Source organism: Stenella coeruleoalba, assembly GCF_951394435.1.
Source record: "Stenella coeruleoalba genome assembly, chromosome: 10".
Taxonomy (NCBI): Eukaryota; Metazoa; Chordata; class Mammalia; order Artiodactyla; family Delphinidae; genus Stenella; species Stenella coeruleoalba.
The window spans coordinates 47,629,565-47,646,823 of NC_137156.1; the positions used below are offsets into that span (position 1 = coordinate 47,629,565).

The window sequence follows — 17,259 nt, forward strand, 5'->3', positions numbered from 1 at the left end:
ATTCTAAAAATTGTGAGATTAAGAGTTTTGAACTATATATGAATTCCCTCATAATTTTCAGTTACATGTGGTGTATGTTTTCTTTTCTATGCTTTCTTTTGCGTTATGACTGAATGTATCAAACTATTTTATATACATCTGTTCTAATAATTAAGAGTATTTCATTTTTAAAATCTTGAAATTAGTTGGTAGCAACGCAATAAATATTATGTCTTCACTCCTATTTACTTACAGTATTACTCACGATAGTGAGTTCCAAGACCACCACTCATTTATACAGTTTGTTATCAAAATTCAAGCACATTTTGTTGCTTTCAAATAATGCCTTCTCTAAATCACTATGTTACTTTACATATAAATTAAATAATTAGCTTTTAATATTTGGATGAAGATATACATCTTAACCTTTACGATATTATAACTAATACTTTAAAACAGTCGTGCTACTTGATGTTAATGTGGAGATTCTAACAATCGCTTTTTTTATATTATGAATTTCTTTATAGACATTATTTAGTTTGTGATCAGTGGAGTCTTGGGAATGGATCTGAAGTAAAAGTGAGGAATCTAGAAAACAAGGAAGTGAGCTCAGGAGACAGCCTTAGGAAAGACTACATATAGGGGCGAGTATGAACCTGTTCCTTCCCACCTCATCTCCTGAAACTTGCCTCTGCCCTGACACATTGGCTGCCTTGCCATTCCTCAAATGCCCTAAGCACACACCTACTTCATGGTCTTTATATTTTCCTATTGTTTGAAATCCTCTTCCCCTAAATTTCTGTCTTGCTCCTTTATCTCCTTCAGGTGCTTGTTCAATGTTGATGTAACAGTAAAGCCTTTATTGACCACTTTAACTCTAACTCTATCCCCTATTCAAATACTTGCTGTTCTTCTTCCACTTTAGTCTTTTCTCCTTGGCACTTGTAATTATTTAACTTAGCCTTTATTTTACTTCTGAACTCCATGAGGGCAGGCCTCTTTGTCTATTTTGTTCACTGCTGTATTCCTTAGCACTTAGAACAGTGCCTGGTGCATGATAAGTTCTCAGTAGATTTTTTTTGATAAATGGAGAGAAAGTAGGTTGAAAATATCCACAGTATTGATCTATTTATACTTTCTTGCAGTGCTTATATTTATTATTATGACATATCTAAGTAATATGTTAATGTAACTTTCCTCTTTGAATCCCCAGGATGGTACTGGTACTCAGTAAATATTTATTGAATGATTTCATGTAGTCATAATTTTCTAAGTAAATAGAAGGCAACGTTTTTGTTCCTCAGTCCCATAAGAAGTTGAAAAGAAGAATAATAAACTCAAAATCTCTATAATTTAAAACCCCAGGCTTATACTGACTAGCATGGCTTAAAGTCATCATATCTAAGTCCCCTGACCTGTGTTCTACTCTTTTGTAGGTGAGTAGAATCTTTTATTATGCTACCTAGAAGTTTTCTAAGTAAACACCAAATCTACTTTTCCTGATACAAACCTCTCAAAACCTTTAGGTATATAGCTAGATGATGATAAATAGATAGATAGATAGATAGATAGATAGATAGATAGATAGATAGACAAATAGATAAACTCTAATCAAAGTTATGTCAAAGAAGGACCAAGGAAATTGGTAAAGGAAGTTGGAGACCTTGTTCTAAATAGAGCTGAATGCTAAGGGTTCAGTAGAATATGATAGCATTAGGTTCTCCAAATAGAAAGGGGAGTCAAGGGGTGAGTACACAGGGAATGATTAATGGTAACCAATGCAATGGATTGTTGGATGATGCCTACCTGTTAGAAGGTAGCTGTTTAAATTGGAATGAAGATAAAGCTCATCAGTTCCAAGACATCAATTCACTCATTTGGCCAACATTTCTAGAGCATTTACTATGAGTCAGGCACTAGGTTACTCCCTGTAAATACATAATAGTCCAAATAGCCCTGAATATTGGAAATCATATCTTAATTGGGAAGAGAGACAAGTAAATAAAAGCACATATAAAAGTGAAATTGCAAAAATGACAGTGCTATATGTGAGAGGTAAATAGAGTTGTGAGAACACATCGTAGGGTTATTTGGGATCTGAGAATGCTTCTTAGAGGAGGAAATAATTGAGGAGGGGATGAAGAGAGCATCAAGAATTTAGTGTGCTTGGGTCAGGCTCTTGTTCTTGACCATAGCTGGGATTTTTCTGAGAAGAAGGAGGACAGGTAAATGTAGAGGGGTGCTCATAACGCATCTGATCTTCCTAATCACAGTTAGTTCAAGATCAAAATGTGTTAAGTAAATTATTTCCTTTCTTTTTGTCTGGTATTATGTAGATAAATTTGATAATGATTATTTGAATAGATATAATGGACATGAGATCTGTCATTAGATACACCAAGGTTCAAATTCCAACTTTACCACCAAAGACCTGGTTAGCTTAGGACAAGTAACTTAATCAGATAAACCTAGATTTCCTATTCTGTATTTTGCCCAACACCACCAACTCAAAAATTGTTGTGATGATTAAATATGACAAGGTATGTAAACTCCTAGCAGTATTTGGAATGTATTAAGTGTTACAAAAGTATTAGATGTATGTTTTTATGGTTATTAGAGTCATTATTCCTTTGGGAGGGAGAGGTAGGAGAAGAATTTCAAAGAGACAAAGGACCTAATTTCTTGTTTAAGGCCCCTTTCCATTTTAAATGTCTCAGTTCTAAAAATCAGGTGGTGGAAGTGGTGAGGAAGTTAGAAAAGAAGATTTAAATCAATAAAGAAATATTGATAGCATTTAATAGATGCTGATTCTGTCTTTCACTGCAAATGTTATCAAAACATTAGCAAAAAGGGAATTAAGCAAGTCATGCTACTTTATAATCTATGCATTTGAGTTTGGGCCTCCAAAACGTCCAATTTAATTTATGTATTGCTCTCAAGATCCACCAAATCTTCCAAAATACTTTTTTAAACTGCTGACTGAGGTTAACCCATAATTATCCTCTTTTCTTTCCTTTTAATCTCTACAAAGTTGGAAGAAAAAAAAAGTTACACATTTAGCAGTTCAGACTGCAGATACTGAATGTGACATCTAATGAAATGAAATAAATTGTGAATTATGTTCAAATAATTTATCTTAATATCTGAATTTGCTCACACATGTTTTCATGTAACAGAAAAACCCAAGCTCATGGATATAAAAGAAATAGAGATGGAAAAACACAAGGAAGACAGCAATTGTGAAGAGAAATATCCATTCTACATGCATTCATTTATCCAATAATTATTTGTGGAGTGCCTATATGTGCTTGATACTGTAGGTGGTGCTGATGATACAACAACTAAAACAAAAGACACCACCAACAGAAGAATTTGTTTAAGGCAAAATATACGTATGTCTGTCTTTTTTTCTTTTTTTTTCTTAACAGTTTTATTGGGGTATAATTGCTTTACAACGGTGTGTTACTTTCCGCTTTATAACAAAGTGAATCGGTTATACATATACATATATCCGCATATCTCTTCCCACTTCATTTCCCTCCTTCTCACCATCCCTATCCCACCCTTCTAGCTGGTCACAAAGCACTGAGCTAATTTCCCTGTGCTATGCAACTGCTTCCCATTAGCTATCTATTTTACACTTGGTAGTGTATATATATCCATATATACACTACCACTCTCTCACTTTGTCCCAGCTTGCACTTCCCCCTCCCCGGGTGCTCAAGTCCATTCTCTAGTAGGTCTGCGTCTTTATTCCCGTCTTCTCCTTAGGTTTTTCATGAACTTTTTTTTTTTTTAGATTCCATATATATGTGTTAGCGTACGGTATTTGTTTTCATCTTTCTGACTTACTTCACTCTGTATGACAGACTCTAGGTCCATCCACCTCACTACAAATAACTAAATTTCATTTCTTTTTATGGCTGAGTAATATTGCATTGTATATATGTGCCACATCTTCTTTATCCATTCATCTCTCGCTGGACACTTAGGTTGCTTCCATGTCATGGCTATTGTAAATAGAGCTGCAATGAATATTGTGGTGCATGACTCTTTTTGAATTATGGTTTTCTCAGGGTATATGCCCCGTAGTGGGATTGCTGGGTCTTATGGTAGTCCTATTTTTAGGTTTTTAAGGAACCTCCATACTGTTCTCCATAGTGGCTGTATCAAGTTACGTTCTAACCAACAGTGTATGAGGGTTCCCTTTTCTCCACACCCTCTCCAGCATTTATTGTTTGTAGATTTTTTGATGATGGCCATTCTGATTGGTGTGAGATGATATCTCATGGTAGTTTTGATTTGCATTTCTCTAATGATTAATGATGTTGAGCATTCTTTCATGTGTTTGTCGGCAATTTATATATCTTCTTTGGAGAAATATCTATTTAGGTCTTCTGCCCATTTTTGGATTGGGTTTTTTGTGTTTTTGATATTGAGCTGCATGAGCTGTTTGTAAATTTTGGAGATTAATCCTTTGTCAGTTGCTTCATTTGCAAATATTTTTCCCATTCTGAGGGTTGTCTTTTCCTCTTGTTTACGGTTTCCTTTGTTGTGCAAAAGTTTTAAGTTTCATTAGGTCCCATTTGTTTATTTTTGTTTTTATTTCTATTTCTCTAGGAGCTGGGTCAAAAAGGATTTGCTGTGATTTATGTCATAGAATGTTCTGCCTATGTTTTCCTCTATGAGGTTTATAGTATCTGACCTTACATTTAGGTCTTTAATACATTTTGAGTTTATTTTTGTGTATGGTGTTAGGGAGTGTTCTATTTCACACTTTTACATGTACTTGTCCAGTTTTCACAGCACCACTTATTGAAGCTGTTGTCTTTTCTCTATTGTACATTCTTGTTTACTTTATCAAAGAGAGGTGACCATATGTGTGTGGGTTTATCTCTCAGCTTTCTATCGTGTTCCATTGATCTATATTTCTGTTTTCTTGCCAGTACCATACTGTCTTGATTACTGTAGCTTTGTAGGATAGTTTGAAGTCCAGGAGACTGATTCCTCCACCTCCGTTTTTCTGTCTCAAGACTGCTTTGGCTATTTGGGGTCTTTTGTGTTTCCCTACAAATTGTGAAATTTTCTGTTCTAGTTCTGTGAAAAATGCCAGTGTTATTTGATAGGGATCGTACTAAATCTGTAGATTGCTTTGGGTAGTAGAGTCATTTTCACAATGTTGATTCTTCCAATCCAAGAACATGGTATATCTCTCCATCTATTTGTATCATATTTAATTTCTTTCATCAGTGTTTATATTTTTCTGCATACAGGTCATTTGTCTCCTTAGGTAGGTTTATTCCTAAGTATTTTATTCTTTTTGTTGTAATGGTAAATAGGAGTGTTTTCTTAATTTCACTTTCAGATTTTTCATCATTAGTGAACAGGAATTCAAGAGACTTCTGTGCATTAATTTTGTGTCCTGCTACTTTACCAAATTCATTGATTAGCTCTAGTTTTCTGGTAGCATCTTTAGGATTCTCTATGTATAGTATCATGTCATCTGCAAAGGGTGACAGCTTCACTTCTTCTTTTCTGATTTGGATTCCTTTTATTTCTTTTTCTTCTCTGATTGCTGTGGCTAAAACTTCCAAAACTATGTTGAATAAGAGTGGTGAGAGTGGGCAATCTTGTCTTGTTCCTGATCTTAGTGGAAATGCTTTCAGTTTTTTACCATTGAGGATGATGTTGGCTGTGGGTTTGTCATATATGGCCTTTATTATGTTGAGGAAAGTTCCCTCTATGACTACTTTCTGCAGGGTTTTTATCATAACTCAGTGTTGAATTTTGTTGAAAGCTTTCTCTGCATCTATTGAGAGGATCATATGGTTTTTCTCCTTCAGTTTGTTAATATGGTGTATCACATTGATTGATTTGCCTATATTGAAGAATACTTGCATGCCTGGAATAAATCTCCCTTGATCATGGTGTATGATCCTTTTAATGTGTTGTTGGATTCTGTTTGCTAGTATTTTTTTGAGGATTTTTGCAAAGATGTTCATCAGTGTTATTCGTCTGTAGTTTTCTTTTTTTGTGACATCTTTGTCAGGTTTTGGTATCAGGGTGATGGTGGCTTCTAGAATGAGTTTGGGAGTGTTCCTCCTTCTGCTATATTTTGGAAGAGTTTGAGAAGGATAGGTATTAAGTTTTCTCTAAATGTTTGATAGAATTCGCCTGTGAAGCCATCCTGTCCTGGGCTTTTCTTTGTTGGTAGATTTTTTTTTTTTTTGCGGTACGCGGGCCTCTCACTGTTGTGGCCTCTCCCGTTGTGGACCACAGGCTCTGGATGCACAGGCTCAGCAGCCATGGCTCATGGGCCCAGCTGCTCTGCGACATGTGGGATCTTCCCGGACCGGGGCACAAACCCGTGTCCCCTGCATCGGCATGCGGATTCTCAACAACTGCGCCACCAGGGAAGCCCTGTTGGTAGATTTTTAATCATTTCAATTTCAGTGCTTGTGATTGGTCTGTTTATATTTTCTATTTCTTCCTGGTACAGTGTCAGAACGTTGTGCATTTCTAAGAATTTGTTGATTTCTTCCAGGTTGCCCATTATTGGCATATAGTTGCTTGTATTAATGTCTCATGGTTCTTTGTATTTCTGCAGTGTCAGTTCTTACTTCTCCTTTTTCATTTCTAATTCCATTGATTTGTGTCTTCTCTCATTTTTTCTTGATGAGTCTGGCTGATGGTTTATCAATTTTGTTTATCTTCTCAAAGAACCATCATTTGGCTTTATTGATCTTTGCTATCATTTCCTTCATTTCTTTTTCATTTATTTCTGATCTGATCTGTATGATTTCTTTCCTTCTGCTAACTTTGTGGGGGGGTGTTCTTCTTTTTCTAGTTGCTTTAGGTGTAAGTTTAGGTTGTTTATTTGAGATGTTTCTTATTTCTTAAGGTAGGATTATATTGCTATAAATTTCCCTCATAGAACTGCTTTTACTGTATCCCATAAGTTTTGGGTCATCATGTATTCATTGTCATTTTTTCTAGGTATTTTTGGATTTCCCCTTTGATTTCTTCAGTGATCTCTTGACTATTTAGTAGTGTATTGTTTAGCCTCCACGTGTTTGTATTTTTTACATATTTTTTCCTGTAATTGATATCTAGTCTCGTAGCATTGTGGTCAGAAAAGATATTTGATACAACTTCAATTTTCTTAAGTTTACCAAAGCTTGATTTGTGACCCAAGATATGATCTATCCTGGAGAATGTTCCATGAGCACTTGAGAAGAAAGTGTATTATTTTGTTTTTGGATGGAATGTCCTAAAAATATCAAGTAAGTCTATCTTGTTTAAAGTGTCATTTAAAGCTTGTGTTTCCTTATTTCTTTTCATTTTGGATCATCTGTCCATTGTTGAAAGTGGGGTTTTAAAGCCCCCTACTATGATTTTGTTACTGTCAATTTCCCCTTTTATGGCTGTTCGTATTTGCCTTATGTGTTGAGTTGTTCCTATGTTGGGTGCATAAATATTTACAATTTTTATATCTTCTTCTTGGATTGATCCCTTGATCATTATGTAGTGTCCTTCTTTGTCTCTTGTAATGATCTTTGTTTTAAAGTCTATTTTGTCTGATATAAGAATTGCTACTGCAGCTTTCTTTTTATTTCCATTTGCATGGTATAGCTTTTTCCATCTCACTTTCAGTCTGTATGTGCCCCTAGGTCTAAAGTGGGTCTCTTGTAGACAGAATAAATATGGGTCTTGTTTTTGTATCCATTCAGCCAGTCTATGTCTTTTGGTTGGAGCATTTAATCCATTTACATTTAAGGTAATTATCAATATGTATGTTCCTATTACCATTTTCTTAATTGTTTGGGGTTTGTTATTGTAGGTCTTTTCCTTCTCTTGCGTATCTTGCCTAGAGAAGTTCCTTTAGCATTTGTTGTAAAGCTGGTTTGGTTATGCTGAATTCTCTTGTTTTTTTCTTGTCTGTAAATGTTTTAATTTCTCCATCAAACCTGAATGAGATCCTTGCTTTGTAGAGTAATCTTGGTTGTAGGTTTTTCCCTTTCATCACTTTAAATATGTCCTGCCAGGCCCTTTTGGCTTGCAGAGTTTCTGCTGAAGGATCAGCTGTTAAGCATATTGGGATTCCATTGTTTTTTATTTGTTGCTTTTTCCTTGCTGCTTTTACTATTTTTTCTTTGTATTTAATTTTTGATGGTTTGATTACTATGTGTCTTGGTGTGTTTCTTCTTGGATTTATCCTGTAAGGGACTCTTTATGCTTCCTGGATTTGATTAACTATTTCCTTTCCCATATTAGGGACGTTTTTAAGTATAATTTCTTCAAATATTTTCTGAGTCCCTTTCTTTTTCTCTTCTTCTTCTGGCATCCCTATAATTCGAATGTTGGTGCATTTAACATTGTCCCAGAGGTCTCTGAGACTGTCCTAAATTCTTTTCGTTCTTTTTTCTTTATTCTGCTCTGCAGTAGTTATTTCCACTAGTTTATCTTCCAGTTCACTTATCTGTTCTTCTGCCTCAGTTATTCTGCTATTGATCCCTTGTAGAGAATTTTTATTTCATTTACTGTGTTGTTAATGATTGTTATTTGCTCTTTAGTTTTTCTAAGTCCTTGTTAAACATTTCTTGTATTTTCTCCACTCTATTTTCTATCATCTTTACTAACACTCTGAATTATTTTTCAGGTAGACTGCCTATTTCCTCTTCATTTGTTAGGTTTGGTGGGTTTTTACCTGCTCCTTCATCTGCTGTGTGTTTCTGTGTCTTCTCATTTTGCTTAACTTACTGTGTTTGGGGTCTCCTTTTTGCAGGCTGCAGGTTCATGGTTCCTGTTGTTTTTCGTGTCTGCCCCTAGTGGCTAAGGTTGGTTCAGTGGGTTGTGTAAGCTTCCTGGTGGAGGGGAGTAGTGCCTGTGTTCTGGCAGATGAGGCTATATCTTGTCTTTCTGGTGGGCAGGTCCACGTCTGGTGGTGTGTTTTGGGGTGTCTGTGACCTTATTATGATTTTAGGCCACCTCTCTGTTAATAGGTTGGGTTGTGTTCCTGTCTTGCTAGTTGTTTGGCATAGGGTGTCCAGCACTGTAGCTTGCTGGTCATTGAGTGGAGCTGGATCTTGGCATTGAGATGGAGATCTCTGGGAGATTTTCTCCATTTGATATTACGTGGAGCTGGGAGGTCTCTGGTGGATCAATGTCCTGAGCTTGGCTCTCTCACCTCAGAAGCACAGCCCTGACACCTTGCTGGAGCACGAAGAGCCTGTCATCCACACAGCTCAGAATAAAAGGAACAAAAAAGAAAGAAAGAAAAAGATAAAATAAAATAAAATTAAAAAGTTATTAAGATAAAAACCAAAACATAATTATTAAAAAAATTTTTTTTCAATAATTTAAAAAGAAGAGAACAACCAAACCAAAAAACAAATCTACCAATGATAACAAGCACTGAAAACTATACTAAAACAAAACACAAAATAAAAAACGGACAGACAGAACCCTAGGACAAATGGTAAAAGCAAAGCTGTACAGACAAAATCACACACAGAAACATATGCATACACACTCACAAAAAGGGAAAAAGGGAATATATATGTATATATATATTGGTGGTCCCAAAGTTCACTTCCTTAATTTGGGATGATTCATTGTCTATTCAGATATTCCACAGATGCATCGTACATCAAGTTGACTGTGGAGATTTAATCCACTGCTCCTGAGGCTGCTGGAGAGATTTCCTTTTCTCTTCTTTGTTTGCACTGTTCCTGAGATTCAGCCTTGGATTTGGCCTTGCCTCTGCATGTAGGTAGTCTGAGGGCGTCTGTTCTTCGCTCAAACAGGACGAGGTTAAAGAAGTATCTGGTTCGGGGGCTCTGGCTCACTCAGACCAGGAGGGTTTTGGAGTGCAGGGCGAGCCTGCCATGGCAGAGGCTGGCATGACGTTGCACCAGCCAGAGGTACGCCATGTGTTCTCCCAAGGAAGTTGTCCCTGGATCACGGGACCCTGGCATTGACAGGTTCCACAGACTCCCAGGAGAAGAGGTGTGGATAGTGACCTGTGCTTGCACACAGTCTTCTTGGTGGCTGCAGCAGCAGCCTTAGCATCTCATGCCTGTCTCTGGGGTCTGCACTGATAGCTGTGGCTTGCTCCCATCTCTGGAGCTCCTTTAAGCAGTGCTCTTAATCCCCTCTCCTAGTGCACCAGGAAACAAAGAGGCAAGAAAAAGTCTCTTGCCTCTTTGGCAGTTCCAGACCTTTTCCCAGACTCCCTCCCGGCTAGCTGTGGTGCACTAGCCCCTTCAGGCTGTGTTCACACAGCCAACCCCAGTCCTCTCGCTGGGATCTGACCTCCAAAGCCCGAGCCTCAGCTCCAAGCCACGACTCATCCCGGCGGGTGAGCAGACTAGCCTCTCGGGTTGGTGAGTGCTGGTCGGCACCGATCATCTGTGCGGGAATCTCTCTGCTTTGCCCTCTGCACCCCTGTTGCTGACCTCTGCTCCATGGCTCCAGAGCTTCCCCCCTCCTCCACCCACAGTCTCTGCCCACAAAGGGACTTCCTAGTGTGGGGAAAACTTTCCTCCTTCACAGCTCCCTCCCACTGGTGCGGGTCCAGTCCCTATTCTTTTGTCTCTGTTTTTTCTTTTTTCTTTTGCTCTACCCAGGTATGTGGGGAGTTTCTTGCCCTTTGGGAGGTCTGAGGTCTTCTGCCAGGGTTCAGTAGATGTTCTGTAGGAGTTGTTCCACATGTAGACGTATTTCTGATGTATTTGTGGGGACGAAGGTGATCTCCATGTCTTACTCCTCTGCCATCTTGAAGCTCCTCCTGTCTCCTTCTTAAATCATTCCTTGTCTTCAATGCCTTGTAAGGTAAAATCCAAACTCCTGACCATGACTAATAAAGGTCCTTCAAGATGTGACCCCTGCCTATTTATCATATCTGTTGTTGAGCCCTGTCTCACTCACACTCACCCCCTCCTGCTCTGAAGTAGTAGCTGCTCAGGTCATGCTTTTTCTTGCCTCTGAGACTTGATTAGTGCTGATGCCATACCTGTCAGTCTTTTTCATTCCATTTCACTTGAGTAGTTAATTTCTCTTTCTTTTCAAGGTTTGATGAATGAAAAAAAAGTGAGTCACTCCTTATCACTTGTGTAATTGCTTTTCTGCTTGACTGTAATTTCCATGAGGGCTACTTCAGTGCCACCTGTTTGAGTTTTAGTGTTTTACAAAATAGACTGAATATCTATATGTATCTGCTGTGTTTTTTAATCGTTATTGTACTGTTACATGTGTAGCCAGGAATAATGAAAATGAAAGAATATATTGACTGTATTCCATCTTCTGAACACTACATTCTTGTAACTTATTTTACACTTATTTTACATCAGTTTGTACCTCTTAATAATCTTCACTGATTTTGCCTATACCCCATGCTTCTCCTCTCTGGTAACCACTAGTTTTTTCTCTGTATCTGTGAGTATGTTCATGTTTTGTTGTATTTGTTTGTTTTTTAAAAATTTTTTCAAGAGTCCACATATAAGTGAAAACATAGTATTTGTTTTTGTCTGACTTATTTCACTAAACATAACACCCTCCAGGTCCATTCATGTTGCTGCAAATGGCAAAATTTCATTCTTTTCTATGGCTGAGTAGTATTTCATTGCATATATATACCACATCTTCTTTATCTATTCATCTGTTAATGGGCATTTAGGTTGCTTCCATATCTTGGCTATTGTCCCTGTGGTTTGTTTTTCTTCTTTATTGTTCCCATTGTTGTTGATGTAAGTAAACATCACTTCTGAAGCGTACACAAAATTTTATAATGATATTTTAGCAAAATGTTCTATTATTTTGAATTCTTTTATTTAATCATTTATTCATTGAACAAATATTTACTGAATAACTGTTCATCTTCAAGTGATTGCTTTAATTGCCAACTGTATTATTTGGGATATGGGATAAGCTTCCATTATAAGGAGATCCACAATTCAGTGGCCCAAACAAGAGAAACATTTATCTCCTTCACACATAATAAAGCAAGGCAAGTAGGTGGACTTTACTCCATGACACCGTTCAGGCTTCCAGGTTAGTGGAATGCCATCTGTCTTAGTTCAGGCTGCTATAACATGATACCATAGACTGGGTGGCTTATAAACAAGAGAAATTTATTTCCTATAGGTCTGGAGGCTGGGAGTCCCAGGCCAGGGTGCCAGCATGGCTGGGTTCTGGTGAAGCCTTCTTTTGGGTTGCAGACTGCTGTCTTCTTGTATCTTCACATGGTAGAAAGAGAGCAAGAGAGCTCTCTGGGGGTCCTGCTTTTTAAGAGCACTAATGCATTCATTAGGGCTCCACCCTCCATATCTAATTTAATTCCCAAATGTCTCATCTCTTAATACCATCACAATGGGTATTGAGATTTCAACAAACAAATTTTGGAAAATAGTAAGATACTGTCCATTACACCATCGTTAATGTCTTCCAAAGTGGCTCCAATCATTGACGTTTGCAGCCAGTTACATGAAAGCTGAGAAGAAGTAGAAGACAGTGAATTTAACTTTATGAAAATCATGAATAATTTGTATACATAATTCTGCACATGGTCACACTCAAATGTAAGGAATACTAGAAAATGTAGTCTTGAGATTGTCAGTCTCTCTTATTGAAAGAAGAGCCAAATGGATTTTGGAACAGCTTGAAGTCTTCTGGGGCCCAGCCCTCTCATCATCCAAATATGAGTGAATACCCGTCTTCTCATTCAAACAAAGAAACATAAAAAAAATACCTACATTCTGCTTAAAAGAGAAAATCCAAGTTCAATTCCAATTATTGCAACCAGATCAAAATCTAGAGTCTGGGAAGATTAGGTCTTCATATGGTTCTTTCAAGTCTCACAACCTATAAAATGATAGACAGAATATCTTTCTTGTTCTTGACCTTCTTCCCCATACAAAATATGCAATATAAATTAGTGTAAAAGGAACAGAATAACTACAATAGAAAGGTCCTTTGGGAAACACTCCACAGGCAATAACAGTTACAAAATCCTGCTAAGCAGAGGTTAAGAAGCATCTAAGCAACAGCACTGAAACAAATTTTTTGGTGAGTGCATCTGGCAATCTTGGTTCTCTTTTCTGGGAGTTAAACCAGATTTAGCAGAAGGTCCTTCCTTATCCTTATGGATAAATGGTCTTATCTCTGGGCATATCTGAAATGATTAAAGTAGAGCATGCCTTCATTGGGACTTCACAATTTTTGCAACATGCTTCCATACATGTTTGGGGACCTGAGGGTTGCCCCTGGGATTGTATATTGTAGCAAAGTCTAATGGGAAGATGTAAGGGCATCTTTGAACAACACTCATTGTCTCTTGCTATTGGAATGCAGAAACAGTTGACTTCTCTAATCCTGTTAAGCCCTAAATTTCTGAACCTTCTCCCATTTTTAAATTATAGAACTAACACATAAATTAGGCAGAGATAACTTCCCTTAGCAAAGCTCTATTCAATTTTGTTTCTTCCGGAAAAATGGCCCATTCTTATTTGAGCTCATAACTTCTTTAAACCTTTTTTAAAAGCAGCAAGGATTGTCAACAGTTGGGCTTTGTCCAGCTTTTTCCCATAGTGCCAAAATAGATCTAGGCTTATAGCCTGCCTTTCAGGTTTTCACTGGTGATGGCATGACAAAAGTCATCAGCTTTCCATCCTACAGTATTTTTTTTCCTTACACTTTCCACCCTCCCAGTGAACTAATAGCCCATATTTTGAGATTTTTAATGGCAGTTCTACACCCCTACATACTTATTTTTATTTTTGACTAAATTGTTGTAACAGAGATTCAAAAATCAGTGACTCAAAAAAGAGAAAAAGTTATTTTTTCCCTCATAACAATCCCTGAGGTAGGCAGTGATTTAGAGTAAGTCTGCTCCAACGTGACCATTTAGACACAAGTTCCTCCCATGCTACAGTGCAGGACTTTCTAGCATTATCTGTATTTGCATGGTAGATACTAGATCATCACTTTGAGTGCATTTTACCATCTGAGGAGGTGACTGTGAACAAGTCCAAGATGAGGAGCTTGTTCTTCATTTGGAAATGAACTCAAGGTTGATACCCTCACTTCTGTGCACATCCCGTGTTTCCTGACACAGCCACAAGGGCACAGCTAGCTGCAAGCATGGCTGAGGAGTATATTTCACTCACTGTGTGGCCATTTGTCCACATAAAATATTTTCTTCTGGGAGAAATGAGAAGTAATATTTGGATAAGCAAAGGTATGGACTCTGGAAGAGTCCATTAAGATTGTTATCCATTATTTTGCATTATTCATTATTTTACAAATGTCTTGTATGTTTCATTTTCCCCTTTTAGAGTTTTGAAATTTAAAATTCCCTCTTGGTGTGTATGTATCATTTATGGTAGACAATAACAGCTTCCCTGTCATGATCTCTCTCACTACTGTTCTTTTTCCCTCTCAGCTTCATCAATTGAAATGAAAGTTGAAATCCATTTAGAAACATAGTAATGCTACTAGATAATGTTTTTTGCTACTGGTGTTCATACAACACACTTTGGGAAACATAATCAGGCTTACTCATGAGAAATTTACTGATTGTGAGGAAGGCAGGGAACAGCTACTCTCAGTGTCCTCATTTTCTCTTCATCCTGATACATGGGAATGCTGCTTGTTAATCACATTCTCATGACTGCCAATTCTTGATCATCCCGGAAATCAGTGAAAAAACTTCAGGACTTGGCTATACATATGTGAGGGTTCTCAATTGGGTTGCATCATTTCTATTAAGATAAACATCCAGCCACCAGCCAATGATTTTAGACTTCTGCAATCTCAAGTCTTAGAAAGATGGAGAGAAAAACTTACTACCATATTTTTCTTAGAGAATTTCTATATAATTATCCTGGGCAATGAAGCCCAGGTTATCTTTTTTTATCCCAGCTACATTACACTGAAATTGAATTAGTGCATTATCAATTGCCTCCCAGAAAGATAAAAATGGCCAAACTTCTGTCCATCTCTCTTTTCATCTCTAATATACAGACTTTTATTTTATTTTTTGCTTCTCTTTCCTTACTATCAATGAAATCTCAAGTATTTAATATAATGAGACATATGGGATTGCCTTGAAGGATAATAACAACCAAATAATTTTAGACCTTTCTTTCTTCCTTCCAACCTAACTCTTTGGCATCTATCACCCACCCTCAGCCCTTATACAATTTGATATTAAGCCATTTTCTTGCCACACTTTTATATACATAGAGGAATTAGTATATCTTGATATAATTTATAAATTTATATATACAAATTATATATGTAAATATATATGTATAAATACATAAGCTTATAAATAAGGTTCAGGCAGAGAACTTTATTTTTCTATGTTAATTAACTTAATTTTGGTAATCATCTCACAACATATATATGTATATATAATCAAAACATCATGATGTAAAACTTACATTTAGAAAATTTTTTAGTTGTCAATTATACCTCATTAAATCCAGAAAAAAATAAAATAAAGGAAGAATGGATGTAAATTTTAATTAAACAGGGGCTTCCCTGGTGGCGCAGTGGTTGAGAGTCCACTTGCCGATGCAAGGGACGCGGGTTCGGGCCCTGGTCCGGGAAGATCCCACATGCCGTGGAGCGACTGGACCCGTGAGCCATGGCTGCTGAGCCTGCGCGTCCGGAGCCTGTGCTCCACAACAGAAGAGGCCACAACAGTGAGAGGCCCGCGTATCGCAAAAAAAAAAAAAAAAAAAAAAATTTAACTAATCATCTTTTCATCTTATTTTCAGATAGTCCAGTGAATTCAATAATATGATCAGATTCTGATTTGAACTATCCATTTCTTTTTTGCACTTTTGTCAGGTTTTGATTCATTGTTTTAATTACTTTGTAAAAGAATTTGAACATTTTCTTTTTATTCCATTGGAGTCATCTCCTTTGTTTTTTTAACATCTTTATTGGAGTATAATTGCTTTACAATGTTGTGTTAGTTTCTGTTGTACAACAAAGTGAATCAGCTAAATATATACATATATCCCCATATCCCCTCCCTCTTGCATCTCCCTCCCACCCTCCTTATCCCACCCCTCTAGGTGGTCACAAAGCACCAAACTGATCTCTTCATGTGATGCAGCTGCTTCCCACTACCTATCTATTTTACATTTGGTAGTGTATATATGTCAGTGCTACTCTCTCACTTCATGCCAGCTTACCCTTTCCCCTCTCCATGTCCTCAAGTCCATTCTCTAGGTCTGAGTCTTTATTTCTGTCCTGCCCCTAGGTTCATCAAAACCATTTTTTTTTTAGATTCCATATATATGTATTAGCATATGGTATTTGTTTTTCTCTTTCTGACTTACTTCACTCTGTATACAGACTCTAGGTCCATCTACCTCACTACAAATAACTCAATTTCACTTTTTTTTATGGCTGAGTAATATTCCATTGTATAGATGAGGTAGAGAACTTTAAATGAATGAGCTTATTTGAGTGAAAAATACAGTGTATCACAAATATTTGTAGATCCCTAAATAAAATTAAAATATGCATTAATTATCCAAATACTAAGCTAAATTAAAATAATTTCCACTCTTTGTATAGTGTTTTTTAAAATTATGACTTGGTAACATTAGGCTAAGCATCTAACAAGATATTAAGTGAGAAGAAATAGCTTATGTATTTGAGAAGCCTAGGGACATACTGTGGAAGAGTTGGAAGGGAGTATAAATATAATTTCAGTGTTTGGAAGTGAAGATGAAATTGATGTATATTTCTTAAGGTAATTGCATTAAAACCCATACACAATTGACCAGATTGTCATCTTATGTAGCACTTTTCTTGGAAATAGACCTTTTATAACTCTCCTCTTGAAGTATCATACTTGTGCTTTAGAGGAAATTTGATTTATATAATTGGAGGATAGAGATAAAGTACTGAGGTGGGGTGAGAAAATCATAGCACTCTTTGTCAATTACCTGTATTTTTCTTACTGAATATTCTTCTTTGAATTCTATTATTCGATATTATTCTATTATTATTTATGTTCAAATATGTGATTTATGCCTAGAGATTCTTGGAATATTACCTTAGCACACATTTTGCATTCAAATTCCGTATAAGTTTTTGGGTTGACTCCTCCTGAATACAGTAACATTGATCGCTGTCTAAATCTATTGCAGTGTGCCTGAGTACTATGACTATGGTCATGGAGTAAGTGAGGATGCCTATGACAGCTACGGTAAGACCTTTACTTTACTAAAACTGTGAAATCAAAACATCCATCAGTCA

General features: G+C 36.8%; 1 protein-coding gene across 1 annotated transcript in view; it reads left to right on the top strand.

The window, feature by feature from the left end:
* Positions 1–17,238, top strand: part of KHDRBS2 (KH RNA binding domain containing, signal transduction associated 2) — a gene marked incomplete at its 3' end in the record, with an annotated part of 661,356 nt that extends 644,118 nt beyond the window's left edge. Inside the window, exon 8 of the mRNA XM_079934322.1 lies at positions 17,151–17,238. Within this exon, the coding sequence (XP_079790448.1) occupies positions 17,151–17,238 (88 nt within the window). The remainder of the gene's footprint in view (positions 1–17,150) is intronic.
* Between the last annotated feature and the right edge of the window lie 21 nt (positions 17,239–17,259).